The following is a 15,172-nucleotide window of genomic DNA, read 5'->3' on the forward strand; positions in this document are numbered from 1 at the left end:
AAGCGCAACAAAGTTGAACTAGAACTGAAAAATCGCTTCAGCTTGCTCCAAATGCTTGGGACCACTTTAACAACAATTATGAAGATTGTAGAGAGAGCCCCCCCCAAAAAACTGGAGGAGTCGATAGGAATAAACCAGAATAAGAACATTTCTGATGAGACAAAACAATTAATGAGAAGACGACAGGAAATGAAGCAATTCCAAGACCCAAACACAAATTGAATATGCAGAGCTATGCAAGACAATCTGCAAATTTAAACCTGAAAATGTAAGAACATGTAACTGTGATATGGTGAAGAAGGCTATTGAAGATAAAAACTTAAAGAAGACAAAGCTTTGGTTGGGAATAGGCAAATCATTGCACTCGAACAAGACGATGGATCAACAATAAGACGGTGCACTTATAAATAGGTGAGATCGTCTACATTAAATTATATTTGAGTCGCCTATGATTTGCAGATGATATTGTTTGTTTTTGTTTTTTTACCACAATTCCAGAAGACCTCCAGCAGTAAATTGAAGAACTTGCCAAAGCAAAAAATGTAGGCCTCCATATGAATCTCGGCAAGACCAAAGTGATTTCCAACAAATGTGTCAAGCCTTCACAGATGTAAACAAATGGAATGGAATAGAACTAGAAGAAGTCGAAGATGGTCTACCTTGGCCGGCAAATAACAATGGATGGGAACCATTTAAATTAAATCGGTAGAAGAATGAAGATGGAATGGACAATATTTCAAGGAGAGTTTCCACTGTGCATCAGAGGAAACTTTTCCATCAGTGTATTCTGCCGTTGCTCGCCGTGGAGCCTAAATGTGAAGATAACGTAGAAGCTTCAGACAATGCAAAGTATGGAGAGATGTATGCTGGGTATTACCCGAAGAGATGGGGAGAAAGAATGGGTTGGAAATCAAACAAGTCTGGCATCACAAGGGTGAAGAAATGAAAATGGCAGTAGGCCAGACATACCGCAAGAAGAAATGAGCATCGTTGGCCAAAATGATATTCGACTGGATTCCAAGAGATTAAAAGACCAAGACAACGACCAAAAGTAAGATGGGAGAATGAAATCAGAAAATGTGTTGAAGCAACGGGCAGACACAAGGCTTGCAACCGTAGTACCTGGAAGATCCTTTGGGAGGTCTTTATCCAGAAGTGGATCAACCAGGGCTGATGGTGTATACACATGGTGGATATAAAGCCGTATTAATAGCCACACAAACATTAGAGGAAAATACATTATACTCTCATCTATAGGTCTTTGTAAATCATTAGGTGTGATCACATGTGTTAACCACACATGCACAAAAGGACCTTGCAATATAACAAGTTACATTCTCATCTAGTCAATAGGTAGATGTAAATGATCTATTAGCTGTATGCTTCAGTGTAGTTTACATGTACAGAATAGAGATTAATTCGTTAAGAAGCATGAAAGTGATTCCCTTTTGAGGGAAAACTGTTTCCAAGACTGAGATGAAATGAGCCAAAAGCCGCAAAAGGATGTTGGTTTATTGCCCCCTCTCAGCGGTAGATGGATATGATCAATGATCATGTCTTGGTGAGGGTAACTGATGCCCTGGTTCAAGGAACTGTGAGAACACAGTTTATATGCTATGATGATCTTTAAATGCCGTGATTGCAGAGCGGTTCTGTGCTATGCACTCCCTGAATCTGCGCAGGCTTTTTCTAAAGCCCGGGGTATGGGGAGGGTATATTGCAGTCACTTGTACTTTTTCACTTGTTGAGAGAGGTCTTGGTTGATTCAGCAAATTCACGTTTGCCTTGATGAAAGGTGTGTGTGTGTGTGTGTGTGTGTGTGTGTGTGTGTGTGTGTGTGTGTGTGTGTGTGTGTGTGTGTGTGTGTGTATACAGATACATTCATACACTCGCATACATTCACATTCACACACATACATTCACACACATACAGATGCATATGCATTCACACAGATACAGATGCACATACACACATACATCGACTCCTCTCTCTCATTCTCTTCCCACATTCAAAAGGTAGCAAAAAACTGTCGATTTTTCCTCTGCAATATTACCAAGATACGCCCTTTTCTCTGTTGCTCGACTGCTAAAACTGTGACTCAGGCCCTCATTCTCTCCCGTCTTGACTGCTGTCCGGCCTTCCTGCATCTCACCTGTCTCCCCTACATTATATCCTAAATGCTGCTGCCAGAATCACTCTACTCTTTCCGAAATCTGTCTCAGCGTCTCCCCTGCTGAAATCGCTTTCATGGCTTCCTATCAAATCCTGTATATCACACTCGATTCTCCTCCTCACTTTTAAACCTTTACTCTCTTCTGCCCCTCCTTATATCTCAGCCTTAATTTCTCGCTATGCACCATCCCGACTCTTGCGTTCTGCTCAAGGATGTCTTCTCTCTACCCCTCTTGTATCTGAAGCCCTCTCCCACCTTAAACCTTTCTCACTGACTGCCCCACACCTCTGGAATGCCCTTCCCCTCAATATCCAACTAGCACCCTCTCTATCCACCTTTAAGACCCACCTTAAAACACACTTAATTAAGGAAGCATATGAATAGCACTGTGGTTGTTAATTAACACCTCACACATTAACCTTGGCCCCTTGCAGACACACTTACCAGAATGTCCTCCTACCGTTTCTGTACGTTCTTCCTACCAACCAATTAGATTGTAAGCTCTTCAGAGCAGTGATTCCTTTTCCTAAATGTTACTTTTATGTCTGAAACACTTCTCCCTTTATGTATTATTTATATGATTGTCACTTTTATTACTGCTGTGAAGCGCTATGTACATTAATGGCGCTATGTAAATAAAGACATACATACTTGCGTACACTTACATACACACACACACTTATATATATATACACACACACACACACACTTATATATATATACACACACACACACACACACACACACACACACACACACACACACACACACACACACATACCACTTGGTATAATGTTGCTAGATTGGCTGTCTACTCCCTACGCTCTCGTGCCCACACCTAGACGTCCATGCACACACCGATCTATATGGCTTGGTACAATTATGCTAGCTCGGCTTGTCTGCCCCAATCCTTTAACCAGTACATACCGTCTTTCTCCACAGCAATCTCCAAGCCAGTGACCCCTGCTCCCCCTGTGGTGACGCGAGCTCCCACCCCTCCACGGGTGCCTCCTCCCCGCCCCCCTGCTATCACCCAGGCGCCACTCTCTTACCCTCCCGCTGTCACACAGGACCTGGTGGTGCCCACATTGCCACCCGCTCTGGCCCCTCAGCCTCTGCAGAATCACCCACCCGTCATCCCCACTGCTGCCCAACCTGTCAAGGTAAGAAGGGGTGGCCATGTGTGTTTTTTCTTTTTGTTTTGCGATCATTTTTCAGAATGGCCGCCTCTCGCCAACAATTTTACATTGGTAAATTAGCTGTGTATAAAGGGTGTAGCATTTTGTTTGAAGAGGAGGCTGCCACTGCCATCTCTGTACCTGTGCTGTGTATACCTGTCACGGTGTAGTAGTGTGTGGAGAGGGAGGGTGGCACTGCTGCTGCCCGCGCTGTATCTCTGCTGTGTATAGTTGGTATAGCAGCGTGTGAGTGTGGGAGGGAGGGTGGCACTGCTGCTGCCCGCGCTGTATCTCTGCTGTGTATAGTTGGTATAGCAGCGTGTGAGTGTGGGAGGGAGGGTGGCACTGCTGCTGCCCGCGCTGTATCTCTGCTGTGTATAGTTGGTATAGCAGCGTGTGAGTGTGGGAGGGAGGGTGGCACTGCTGCTGCCCGCGCTGTATCTCTGCTGTGTATAGTTGGTATAGCAGCGTGTGAGTGTGGGAGGGAGGGTGGCACTGCTGCTGCCCGCGCTGTATCTCTGCTGTGTATAGTTGGTATAGCAGCGTGTGAGTGTGGGAGGGAGGGTGGCACTGCTGCTGCCCGCGCTGTATCTCTGCTGTGTATAGTTGGTATAGCAGCGTGTGAGTGTGGGAGGGAGGCTGGGACTGCTGCTGCCCGCGCTGTATCTCTGCTGTGTATAGTTGGTATAGCAGCGTGTGAGTGTGGGAGGGAGGCTGGGACTGCTGCTGCCCGCGCTGTATCTCTGCTGTGTATAGTTGGTATAGCAGCGTGTGAGTGTGGGAGGGAGGCTGGCACTGCTGCTGCCCGCGCTGTATCTCTGCTGTGTATAGTTGGTATAGCAGCGTGTGAGTGTGGGAGGGAGGCTGGGACTGCTGCTGCCCGCGCTGTATCTCTGCTGTGTATAGTTGGTATAGCAGCGTGTGAGTGTGGGAGGGAGGGTGGCACTGCTGCTGCCCGCGCTGTATCTCTGCTGTGTATAGTTGGTATAGCAGCGTGTGAGTGTGGGAGGGAGGGTGGCACTGCTGCTGCCCGCGCTGTATCTCTGCTGTGTATAGTTGGTATAGCAGCGTGTAAGTGTGGGAGGGAGGGTGGGACTGCTGCTGCCCGCGCTGTATCTCTGCTGTGTATAGTTGGTATAGCAGCGTGTGAGTGTGGGAGGGAGGGTGGCACTGCTGCTGCCCGCGCTGTATCTCTGCTGTGTATAGTTGGTATAGCAGCGTGTGAGTGTGGGAGGGAGGCTGGGACTGCTGCTGCCCGCGCTGTATCTCTGCTGTGTATAGTTGGTATAGCAGCGTGTGAGTGTGGGAGGGAGGCTGGGACTGCTGCTGCCCGCGCTGTATCTCTGCTGTGTATAGTTGGTATAGCAGCGTGTGAGTGTGGGAGGGAGGCTGGGACTGCTGCTGCCCGCGCTGTATCTCTGCTGTGTATAGTTGGTATAGCAGCGTGTAAGTGTGGGAGGGAGGGTGGGACTGCTGCTGCCCGCGCTGTATCTCTGCTGTGTATAGTTGGTATAGCAGCGTGTGAGTGTGGGAGGGAGGGTGGCACTGCTGCTGCCCGCGCTGTATCTCTGCTGTGTATAGTTGGTATAGCAGCGTGTGAGTGTGGGAGGGAGGCTGGGACTGCTGCTGCCCGCGCTGTATCTCTGCTGTGTATAGTTGGTATAGCAGCGTGTGTGTGGGAGGGAGGGTGGCACTGCTGCTGCCCGTGCTGTATCTCTGCTGTGTATAGTTGGTATAGCAGCGTGTGAGTGTGGGAGGGAGGGTGGCACTGCTGCTGCCCGCGCTGTATCTCTGCTGTGTATAGTTGGTATAGCAGCGTGTGAGTGTGGGAGGGAGGCTGGGACTGCTGCTGCCCGCGCTGTATCTCTGCTGTGTATAGTTGGTATAGCAGCGTGTGAGTGTGGGAGGGAGGCTGGGACTGCTGCTGCCCGCGCTGTATCTCTGTTGTGTATAGTTGGTATAGCAGCGTGTGAGTGTGGGAGGGAGGCTGGGACTGCTGCTGCCCGCGCTGTATCTCTGCTGTGTATAGTTGGTATAGCAGCGTGTGAGTGTGGGAGGGAGGCTGGGACTGCTGCTGCCCGCGCTGTATCTCTGCTGTGTATAGTTGGTATAGCAGCGTGTGAGTGTGGGAGGGAGGCTGGGACTGCTGCTGCCCGCGCTGTATCTCTGCTGTGTATAGTTGGTATAGCAGCGTGTGAGTGTGGGAGGGAGGCTGGGACTGCTGCTGCCCGCGCTGTATCTCTGCTGTGTATAGTTGGTATAGCAGCGTGTGAGTGTGGGAGGGAGGCTGGGACTGCTGCTGCCCGCGCTGTATCTCTGCTGTGTATAGTTGGTATAGCAGCGTGTGAGTGTGGGAGGGAGGCTGGGACTGCTGCTGACTCTTTTTTTTTTTTTTGTCCCTTCCCAACTAGACAAAGAAAGGGGTGAAGAGGAAAGCAGATACCACGACTCCCACTGCCCACGACCCTCTCCATGAGTCCTCCCCCCTCCCGAGTGACCCCAAACCCCCCAGGGCCACCACACAGCGTGAGGGCGGGCGCCAGGCCCGGCCAGCAAAGAAGACAGAGGTGCCCGACTCCCAGCTGCCTGCCCCTCCCCCGACGCACCCTCCACCGCCGCCTTCATTGACCCCAGAGAAGGGCAGCAGCAAGACGACGGAGCACCTGAGGCACTGCGCCGGTATTGTGCGGGAGATGCTCGCCAAGAAGCACACCGCGTACGCCTGGCCGTTTTATAAACCCGTGGACGTGGATACCCTGGGGCTGCATGACTACTGCGAGATCATCAAGCATCCGATGGACCTGAGCACCATAAAGGTGAGAAGATATGGTGTGATACACAGGTGTGTGTGTGTGTGTAATGTAAGACCAGATAGCATCTCGTGGACCTGAGGAACATATAGGTGAGAAGATGGGGGGGGTGATATACAGGTATATATACACTGTTAGACCATATGGATATATAGAGCTGAGGAACATCAAGGGGAGGACAGGGGCAGTGTGTACAGATTATGAAATATATACAAATATACACCACTAGACCTCAGGACATCTCATTAAGATGAGCAGAGAGGGGGGCTGCAAACACCACAGACATATCCCACTGCTAGACCACAGAACATCTTTGTGAGCGGCGGCCATCTTTTCTGCTGCCCGCAGTTGAAGCTGGAGAACCGGGAGTACCGGGATCCTCAGGACTTTGCCTCGGACGTGCGGCTCATGTTCTCCAACTGCTACAAGTACAACCCCCCTGACCACGAGGTGGTGGCCATGGCCCGCAAGCTGCAGGTAACATGCAGGGGGCGGGACTAAGGGGTAGGATCTTCCCCTATTTCTCACCTTCAGCTTTGGGGGGTTCAATATGTGTGTGAATATAAGTGTGTGTGTGTTTACATGCATATATATAATATACAGAGTGTGTGTGTATATATACACACACAATACATTGTATAGAGACACTACGCAAACAGTGTAGGTGCAAACGCACTGCGCACAGTGTAAAGACGCACCACACACACAGTGTAGAGGCGCGCACACAGTGTAGAGACGCACACGCAGTTTAGATGCGCACATGCACTGCACACAGTGTAGAGACGCACAGCGCACACAGTGTAGAAACACACCGCGGACCCAGTGTAGAGGCGCACACAGTGTAGAGGGGCACACGCATCGCGCACACAGTGTAGAGGAGCACACGCACTGTGCACGCACCACACACAGTGTAGTGGTGCACACGCACTGCACACAGTGTAGTGGCGCACACACAATGTAGAGGCAAATACCAGTTTCCCAGGCTGTGTTTGGCAGGCCTAATATACTCTGCACACAGTGTAGATGCACACACCACACCCACAGTGTACCTTGCCAGGCCTGATATACACCTTGTATAGGCACGCACTGCACGGACACACAGTGTGTAGGGTAAGCACTTCACCCCCTTCCTTGTATGATCTGCTGAACTGCAAATATGTATTAAAACCTAGTTGGTAAGAACAGGGTACCTTCACATGCCTTAGTTGAAGCAATGGTCTCTTCTATATATTAGTTGCATAGAGGTTTAAAGATCTTGCATTTCTAGGCTGCAACCAGTACAGATTAGAATCCGAGCGTAAACCAGCATAACTCAATGCTTCTGCAGCATCTGACCTGGAAACTGTCTGCTCAGCTGTAGACTAAGGCCGACTTGACATGAACAGGCAGAAACCCTATGAGGCCGCCCATAGTGCACGCGACAGCGATGCAGAGCGACCGCGCGGCAGTTTTCTGTAAAGACATACTATTTTGTCCTTTCGCGCGGCGGCCTCGTCACGTTAGCAGTTTAGCCAACGAGGGCGAACCAGCCTGGTGATGCGTCCGCCACGCCTCCCCAATCGCTGGGATCAGAGTTCACCCATCGCTCAGGCGAGAGGCACGCGCGACCCTGCTATAATCTCAGCCTAAGGCTGCAGAAAACACACAAATTCTTTAAAAACCATATAAATTGATTTTTAGGCTACTTTTGGGATACCTCACTAAATGGCAACAAAACATTAGAAAAACAATAAATCACTGTCAATACAGGATATCTGTAAGATACTGCTATTTTCTGTAATGTGTTAAACGACTACATAGCATATTGCATAATAATCCAGGGAAAAGTCTATTCATGCGTCCTTATCTTCATGAGACATAAGCAGTACTGTCTTGGTGATGGGTCTCACGAAGGTTTTCTCTGTCCTGTCTTGCTACCTTTACCTCTAGATCTTACGGACCTTCCCATCTCCACTGGGAATGGTTCAATCAGTCCCACTGGCTACTTGTCCTGTTCGACTTGCTTGTCTTTCAGTGAGATGGATGAGATCATCCACTTGAATGTCCGTAAGTGGCGACTCTAAAGTGTTGTGAGGTACGCCTCCAACGGTCCCAGAACATGTTGACGAGGCTTCGCCCCTGTCTCCTTTTGGCATTTGAAGAGGTCTTTTAGTGCCATTCTCTAGCACGTTTTGTAGTGAGGTACCGACAGTGTCAGGTTTATGCACTTTGCCAATGCAGACTTTACCTACCATTACTGACACTCTCTGTGTTCCCTCAATATGTCCTTACTGAGCTGAAGTAAAATCTGAGCGTCTTGATCTAAAGGTGGGATGTGATCAGCTATGGCCTTTCTGTGGGGATGATGACATGTTGCATCAGGTGTAGGAATCTCGCTCCTATTGTCTGGTATCTAGTTAGTGAAGGGAGGGGTAGCTTGGTTCTGCCATCTACTGTCTCTAACATGTAATGTTTTTATCTTCTCCCTGTCTCGATCGGTCCTGCACTTGTTCTTGGTGTATGGGGAGAAGTGTTCCCTTTTATGTCAAATAAATCAAAACTCTTAACTGGCCAATGATCTGTTACTTAAATCATTCAGGATAGCATAGACCCTTGCTGTTCTCTCAGGCTGTCCCTTGGGGGGTGGGGGTATACTTTAAACAGGCATATCTTAAGGCAGGATCTTTTACTGCGGTCATCTCCACAAACCTGGATTGCAAGATGTAGTGCATCTGTATGCCTGTGTGGAAGAAATAATTCGATTGTAAGCTCTTCGGTGAAGGGACTCCTTTTCCTAAATGTTACTTTTCTGTCTGAAGCACTTCTCCCCTTTGTGTTATTTGTTTAATATGATTGTCATGTGTATTACTGCTGTGCAGCGCTATGTACATTAATGGCGCTATATAAATAGACATACAGTTAGGTCCGGAAATAATTGGACACCGATACAAGTTTTATTATTTCGGCTGTGTACCAAAATAAATTCATGTTACAGTTAAATAATGAGTATGGGCTTAAAGTGCAGCCCACCAGCTTTAATTTGAGGGTATTCACATTCAAATTGGAGGAAGGGTTTAGGAATTACATCTCTTGAATATGTAGCCCCCTCTTTTTCAAGGGACCAAAAGTAATTGGACAATTGACTCTCAAGTTGTTTCATGGACAGGTGTGGGCTATTCCTTCATTATTTCATCATCAATTAAGCAGGTAAGCGATCTGGAGTTGATTCCAGGTGTGGCATTTGCATTTGGAAGCTGTTGCTGTGAACCCACAACATGCAGTCAAAGGAGCTCTCAATGCAAGTGAAACAGGGCATCCTTAGGCTGCAAAAAAAAAATACAAAATTAAAAAATCCATCAGAGAGATAGCAGGAACATTAGGAGTGGCCAAATCAACAGTTTGGTACATTCTGAGAAAGAGAGCGCACTGGTGAGCTCTGCAACACAAAAAGTCCTGGATGTCCACGGAAGACAACAGTAGTGGATGATTGTAGGATCCTTTCCATTGTAAAGAAAAACCCCTTCACAACAACCAGCCAAGTGAAGAACACTCTCCAGGAGGTAGGCATATCATTATCCAAGTCTACCATAAAGAGAAGACTTCACGAGAGCAAATACAGAGGGTTCACCACAAGGAGCAAACCATTCATAAACCTCAAGAATAGAAAGGCCAGATTAGACTTTGCCAAACAATATCTAAAAAAAGCCAGCCCAGTTCTGGAACAGCATTCCTTGGACAGATGAAACTAAGATCAACCTGTACCAGAATGATGGGAAGAAAAAAGTATGGAGAAGGCTTGGAATGGCTCCTGATCCGAAGCATACCACATCATCTGTAAAACACGGTGCAGGCAGTGTGATGCATGGGCATGCATGGCTTACAATGGCACTGGGTCACTAATGTTTATTGATAAGACAGAAGCAGCCGGATGTGAATTCTGAAGTGAAGAGGGATATATTGTCTGCTCGGATTCAGTCAAATTCAGCGAAGTTGATTGGACGGTGTGTCACTTTACAGATGGACAATGACCCAAAACATACTGCAAAAGCAACCTAGGAGGTTTTTTAAGGCAAAGAAGTGGAATATTCTGCAATGGGCGAGTCAATCACCTGATCTCAACCCGATCGAGCATGCATTTCACTTGCTGAAGACAAAACTTAAGGCAGAAAGACCCACGAACAACCAACAACTGAAGACAGCTACAGTAAAGGCCCGGCAAAGCATCACAAAGGAGGAAACCCAGCGTTTGGTGATGTCCATGCGTTCCAGACTTCAAGCAGTCATTGCCTGCAAAGGATTCTCGACAAAGTATGAAGAATGAACATTTTATTTATGATTGTGTTAATTTGTCCAATTACATTTGAGCCACTGAAATAAGGGGACTGTGTATGAAAATGGTTGCAATTCCTAAATGTTTCATACGATATTTTTGTTCAATCCCTTGAATTAAAGCTGAAAGTCTGAACTTCTATTGCATCTCGGTTGTTGCATTTCAAATCCATTGTGGTGGCATACAGAGCCAAAATGATGACAATTGTCAGTGTACAATTATTTCCGGACCTAACTGTACATACATATAAATAAAAGCTCCCCCTCATACTTTAGGGTAGCAATCTGTCAGAGGCTGATATTTTATTGTTTATCTATGACACAAATGTATACAAGTTAAACCCGAGTCTGAATAATATGGGCACCGAGGTCCGAGTCCTAAACAGTCTCTATTTTATCACCTAAGCAAGAGGCGGGAATGCATAACGTCACAATCTCATGATGTCTTACAACATTGGGACATGCTGTCTCGGCTATCACAATAGTTACTTGTTATACAAGTTGGCATATATTATAGCAGTCTAAGCAAAAAAAGAAAAGATATGATACATGACACTCATCTCCCCCCCCCCCCTCCCAAGGCCAACAGCTTGCACATTTCCTGTTATACCCCCCCACAAGAGGGAGAAAAATCCAGATAAGGGGGCCAGACTAAGAAGAGAGAGGGGAGAGAGTTAGTGAGAGAGAAACTGCAGTCTAAGGAATTAATGAGGTGAAACAAAGTTAAGGAAATCTAACAGACATACTTAAGTGTTTGTTCTAGTTATGCAGAACAAGATTCTGAAATAAATATACATATATAATACAGTTTTTTGTCTGAAGACTACATGCAGTGTGCTGTCTTTTTTTTTTTTTGCTGGAGCCCAATCTGGTAAAAAATAATAATATATATTTATATATATTTATTTATTTATATTCACCACCTGGGGGTATGTAGATCACTGGTATTGAATGGTAGAATTTGCATTGGACTGGTTTCTGTTGGGAGATGCAACATCTACTTCAAGTGGAGACTACATTTGATGTAGTGGTTCCCAGCACTCGGTATGAAAAAATCAGATAGAGGCATCAATAAAGACATAATGATATATTCAAGAAAAGTCTAGGAGGAGGGAAGGAAAGACAATATAAACCCTCCAATTTGTGCTGCTAGTCAGTATAGATTGCTGTTCTTTCCTCGAGGGTTCCTGTGACATTCCGGTTCAGGCTTTTCTGTAAAGAGTATTTGTGCAGAATTGTGCCCTAATGAGAGAGAATAATCTTTCAGCTAACAGAATATTAGTGTCAGTTTATTTTAGGTTTTACCTGTGGATCGGTACACTCTCCTGAGTTTTATGGTTAACCTGATGTGCAGTTTTGTGCTCTAATAAGAGAGAATAGTCCTGTCAGCTGATATTAGACTAGTTGTCAGTTTACTTTTGGTTGCACTTAGCGATCTGTGCAATTGCCTGAGTTTTATGGTTAACTTGATTATTTAAACATTTATGTGTAGTTTGATTTTCAGTTAAACGTTGACTGTGTGAGGTGTTTGGGTGGAGGTATATTATAAAGGGAAGTACCACAGACTATTTTAGTCTGTGGGAACGGGTCTGAAGAAGGGGAATTTTGGTCCCTGCAACGTTCGTTGCCCCCCTATATTTTATCACCTTGACCTGAGCGTTTGTTATACGTTGTTCTTTTTCCTCCCCTCCCTTTTATCCTTCCTTTCCCCCCTCCCCCCCACCACGGTTTTTGTTCCCTTTGTATTTCCTCCATGTTTCTCCCTCTCCAGACTTGTAACTTATTGTTTAACCCTTGTTACCATGTAAAGTTCTTTCCTAGCCCCGAATAGGGTTGGCTTATGTAATGCAATTTTCTTGAATATATCATTATTTCTTTATTGATGCCTCTATCTGATTTTTTTCATACTGAGTGCTGGGAACCACTACATTAATTGGTTATTGTTTTGAGCGGGCCAGGGGTCCCTCTCTGTTTCCGTGCTCCAGATCAGTCATTTATTTACTTAAATAACCTACTGTGGTGGAGTGCTGCTTAACTCACATACTTTTTTTTTATTATTATTGTTTCAGCATCTGTTCTTGAATTACCAGGTTATTCTGGTGCTGGAATGTTTTAGTATATAGTCTCTGGTATGCTGGACATGATCTTCTGCGTCTACTCCGGTTCTCCCCGCTTTCTTATTGTTAATCTGTTTAAAGGGCCTTGGCTGTAGCCGCTTCCTTCTCCTGCCTAGTGCATCTAAACGGACATCTAACTTTGTCCTTGTACATGCAAGAGCAGCAGCTCTGTTTCTCCTCTTCTAACTTGGCTTTCCTACCTGCAGTGGCGGCCTTCTGCTCCTCTTGAATACAATCTCTTTCTAACTTCATGACTGCCTCTTTTCTAGTGTGAGAGGCTTGTGCTTCTACTACAGCATGCGCCCTGGTAGCAACGACGCTTGCCGTCTGTTTGATCACACTGACCTAGTAGACCTCGTGGTATGCCTGAACGAGCCACAGCATTGAGATCCAGTTTCCTGTGAGCAGTCGACTGCTTCTGTGTTGTCGTTTTGGACAAAACTGTTGTATTCCTGATGAACGGCTTTCTAAAAGTCTTGTTTTTACAAGGCTTTCTTCCTCATTAGTCAAGAAAGTGCAATATTTCCCTGATGGTCAAAATATATCTAGACCTCATTTAGTTTATAGCCTGCTGTTTCAGTTTTTCAGCTTTTGCAGTGTTGAACATGTCTTATCCCAGGCCTGCACAACTTGTAAAGTGAGAAGGGCCAAACTGCTCCAAAGAATACAGATTCGCACCGCATGGGTAAAATCATCATCATCATCATCATCTTTCCCCAGCACCCATCATCATCATATCTTCTCTCTCCCCCCCCCCCCTACAGATCATCATCATATCACCACCCCCAAGATATATGAGGGTGATGAGAGGTGCTGGGGGAGCTATGAGGATGGTCATACCAGATAGGGCCGTAGACTGCTTTCCTGGGTCTCAGGGCAACAGTTTCAATTGCCTCCCCTCAGTGTCTGCGGCCGTTGCGAGACTCCCCCTCTCTCACCCTCATCTCTCCCCTTCACACGTAATACTCATCCTCCACATAACACACATTACCCCCCCTGCACACCACACACATCCCCCCCCTGCACCTCACCGTCACCGAAGACCAGGTAGGAGAAGCTGCAGAGGCCTCGCACGGTTCCCCGGCATTTAATTTAAATGCCTGGGGGGATGGGGAGAGAGAGTGCAGGACCTCTGTAGCCGCTGTGCCCCCCCTCCCCCTCGGGAGTGCGCCCCCACTTGGCACACCCCTGTTCTAAGGTATATAAGATTTCTATTGTTGGTAGAGCGCAAACCAATATCCAAATTGGGAGTGGAATCAGAATGAACTCTGCATGAAATCCCTCCTTGTTGTCTTTTGTGACTTGCTCAAAGAAAGGAAAGTCAAGACATAGTACATAGGCATGTAATGTGCAATATATTCAACATTAAAAATGTGGCAATCTCGCTCGCATTTTCCAAGAACAATACGGGCATGAATTGAGTGCACAGCAGGGTTGCAGTGGCAGCTGATGGCGGCGTTTCCAGGTCTAGATAACCGGTTTGATGCAAGGAGTGGTCACCAATTGGCTTGCTGCAAATTACATCTGAAAGTGAAGTCATCCTCACTATGCCTGGAGGAGCCAGACTAGAAGACAAAGCAACGACTTATGGTTTGCAAGAAGCAAATCATCGCACTCAAACCCGACGATGGATCAACAAGACCGTGCATTTATCAAGAGTGTTGTGGACATGTACATGAAATTATATTTGAGTCACCTACGATTTTACTTACGCAGATGACATTATTTTTGCCACAAGTCCAGAAGACCTCCAGCAGCAATTTGAAGAACTCTCCAAAGCAAGTAAGAATGTAGGCCTCCATATGAATCTCGGCAAGACCAAGGTGATCAACAAATGTGTCAAGCCCCCACAGATGGAAATAAATGGAATAGAACTAGAAGACGTTGAAGATTATCTACCTTGGCCAGGAAATCACATTGGATGGGAACCTTTTGAATGAAATCAATAAGAGCATGAAAATGTGATGGAGCATTTTGAAGAAACAAGAGAACCTTCCACTCTGCCTCAAGTAGAACATTTTAGACCAGTGTATTGTGCCCGTACTCCCGAATGTATATGAACCTTGGACCCTAAATACAATGAAATACAGAAGCTTCAGACAATGCAAAGAAATATGGTGAGATGTATGATGGGTATTACCCGGAGACAGGAAAACGAGTGAATGAGTTGGAAACCAAACAAAAGTCTGTGATGGGGTGAAGAAATTAAAATTGCCGTGTGTCGGACATATCGCGGGAAGAAATCAGCATCGTTTGACAAATTATACTCCACTGGATTCGCACGTATGTGTACACGTATGTACCTACATACTGTACACATACACGTGTTTTGACCCCCTACAAATAATGTAACATTTTGTTGAACTACAAATAATGTATGCACAGTTTTTTTTTTTGTTTTTGTTTTTAAATATATATATATATATATATATATATATATATATTTTTTTTTTTCTAAGCTACAAAGCTATAGAGGTTAAACGGAAGGAACACTGTTGTAGTAGTAGGAGGTTAAATGTCGGCAAAGGAAATGTACAAAATGAAATGTACTGGTTTGCAAAAGTATTCAACCCCGTTGCTACTGC

At 46.0% G+C, this 15,172-nt stretch overlaps 1 protein-coding gene across 5 annotated transcripts in view; it reads left to right on the top strand.

Annotated features, from left to right (window-relative positions):
• The window catches only part of BRD4 (bromodomain containing 4), a 71,189-nt gene that overhangs the window by 26,025 nt on the left and 29,992 nt on the right, over positions 1 to 15,172 (top strand). For 4 of the 5 annotated variants that reach the window (XM_075577285.1, XM_075577284.1, XM_075577287.1 and 1 more), the window contains exons 6-8: positions 3,117 to 3,337; positions 5,764 to 6,168; positions 6,511 to 6,639. In XM_075577285.1, the coding sequence (XP_075433400.1) occupies positions 3,117 to 3,337; positions 5,764 to 6,168; positions 6,511 to 6,639 (755 nt within the window). The remainder of the gene's footprint in view (positions 1 to 3,116; positions 3,338 to 5,763; positions 6,169 to 6,510; positions 6,640 to 15,172) is intronic. The other variant, XM_075577288.1, reaches the window with a different exon arrangement.

Source organism: Ascaphus truei, chromosome 20 (assembly GCF_040206685.1).
Source record: "Ascaphus truei isolate aAscTru1 chromosome 20, aAscTru1.hap1, whole genome shotgun sequence".
NCBI lineage: Eukaryota > Metazoa > Chordata > Amphibia > Anura > Ascaphidae > Ascaphus > Ascaphus truei.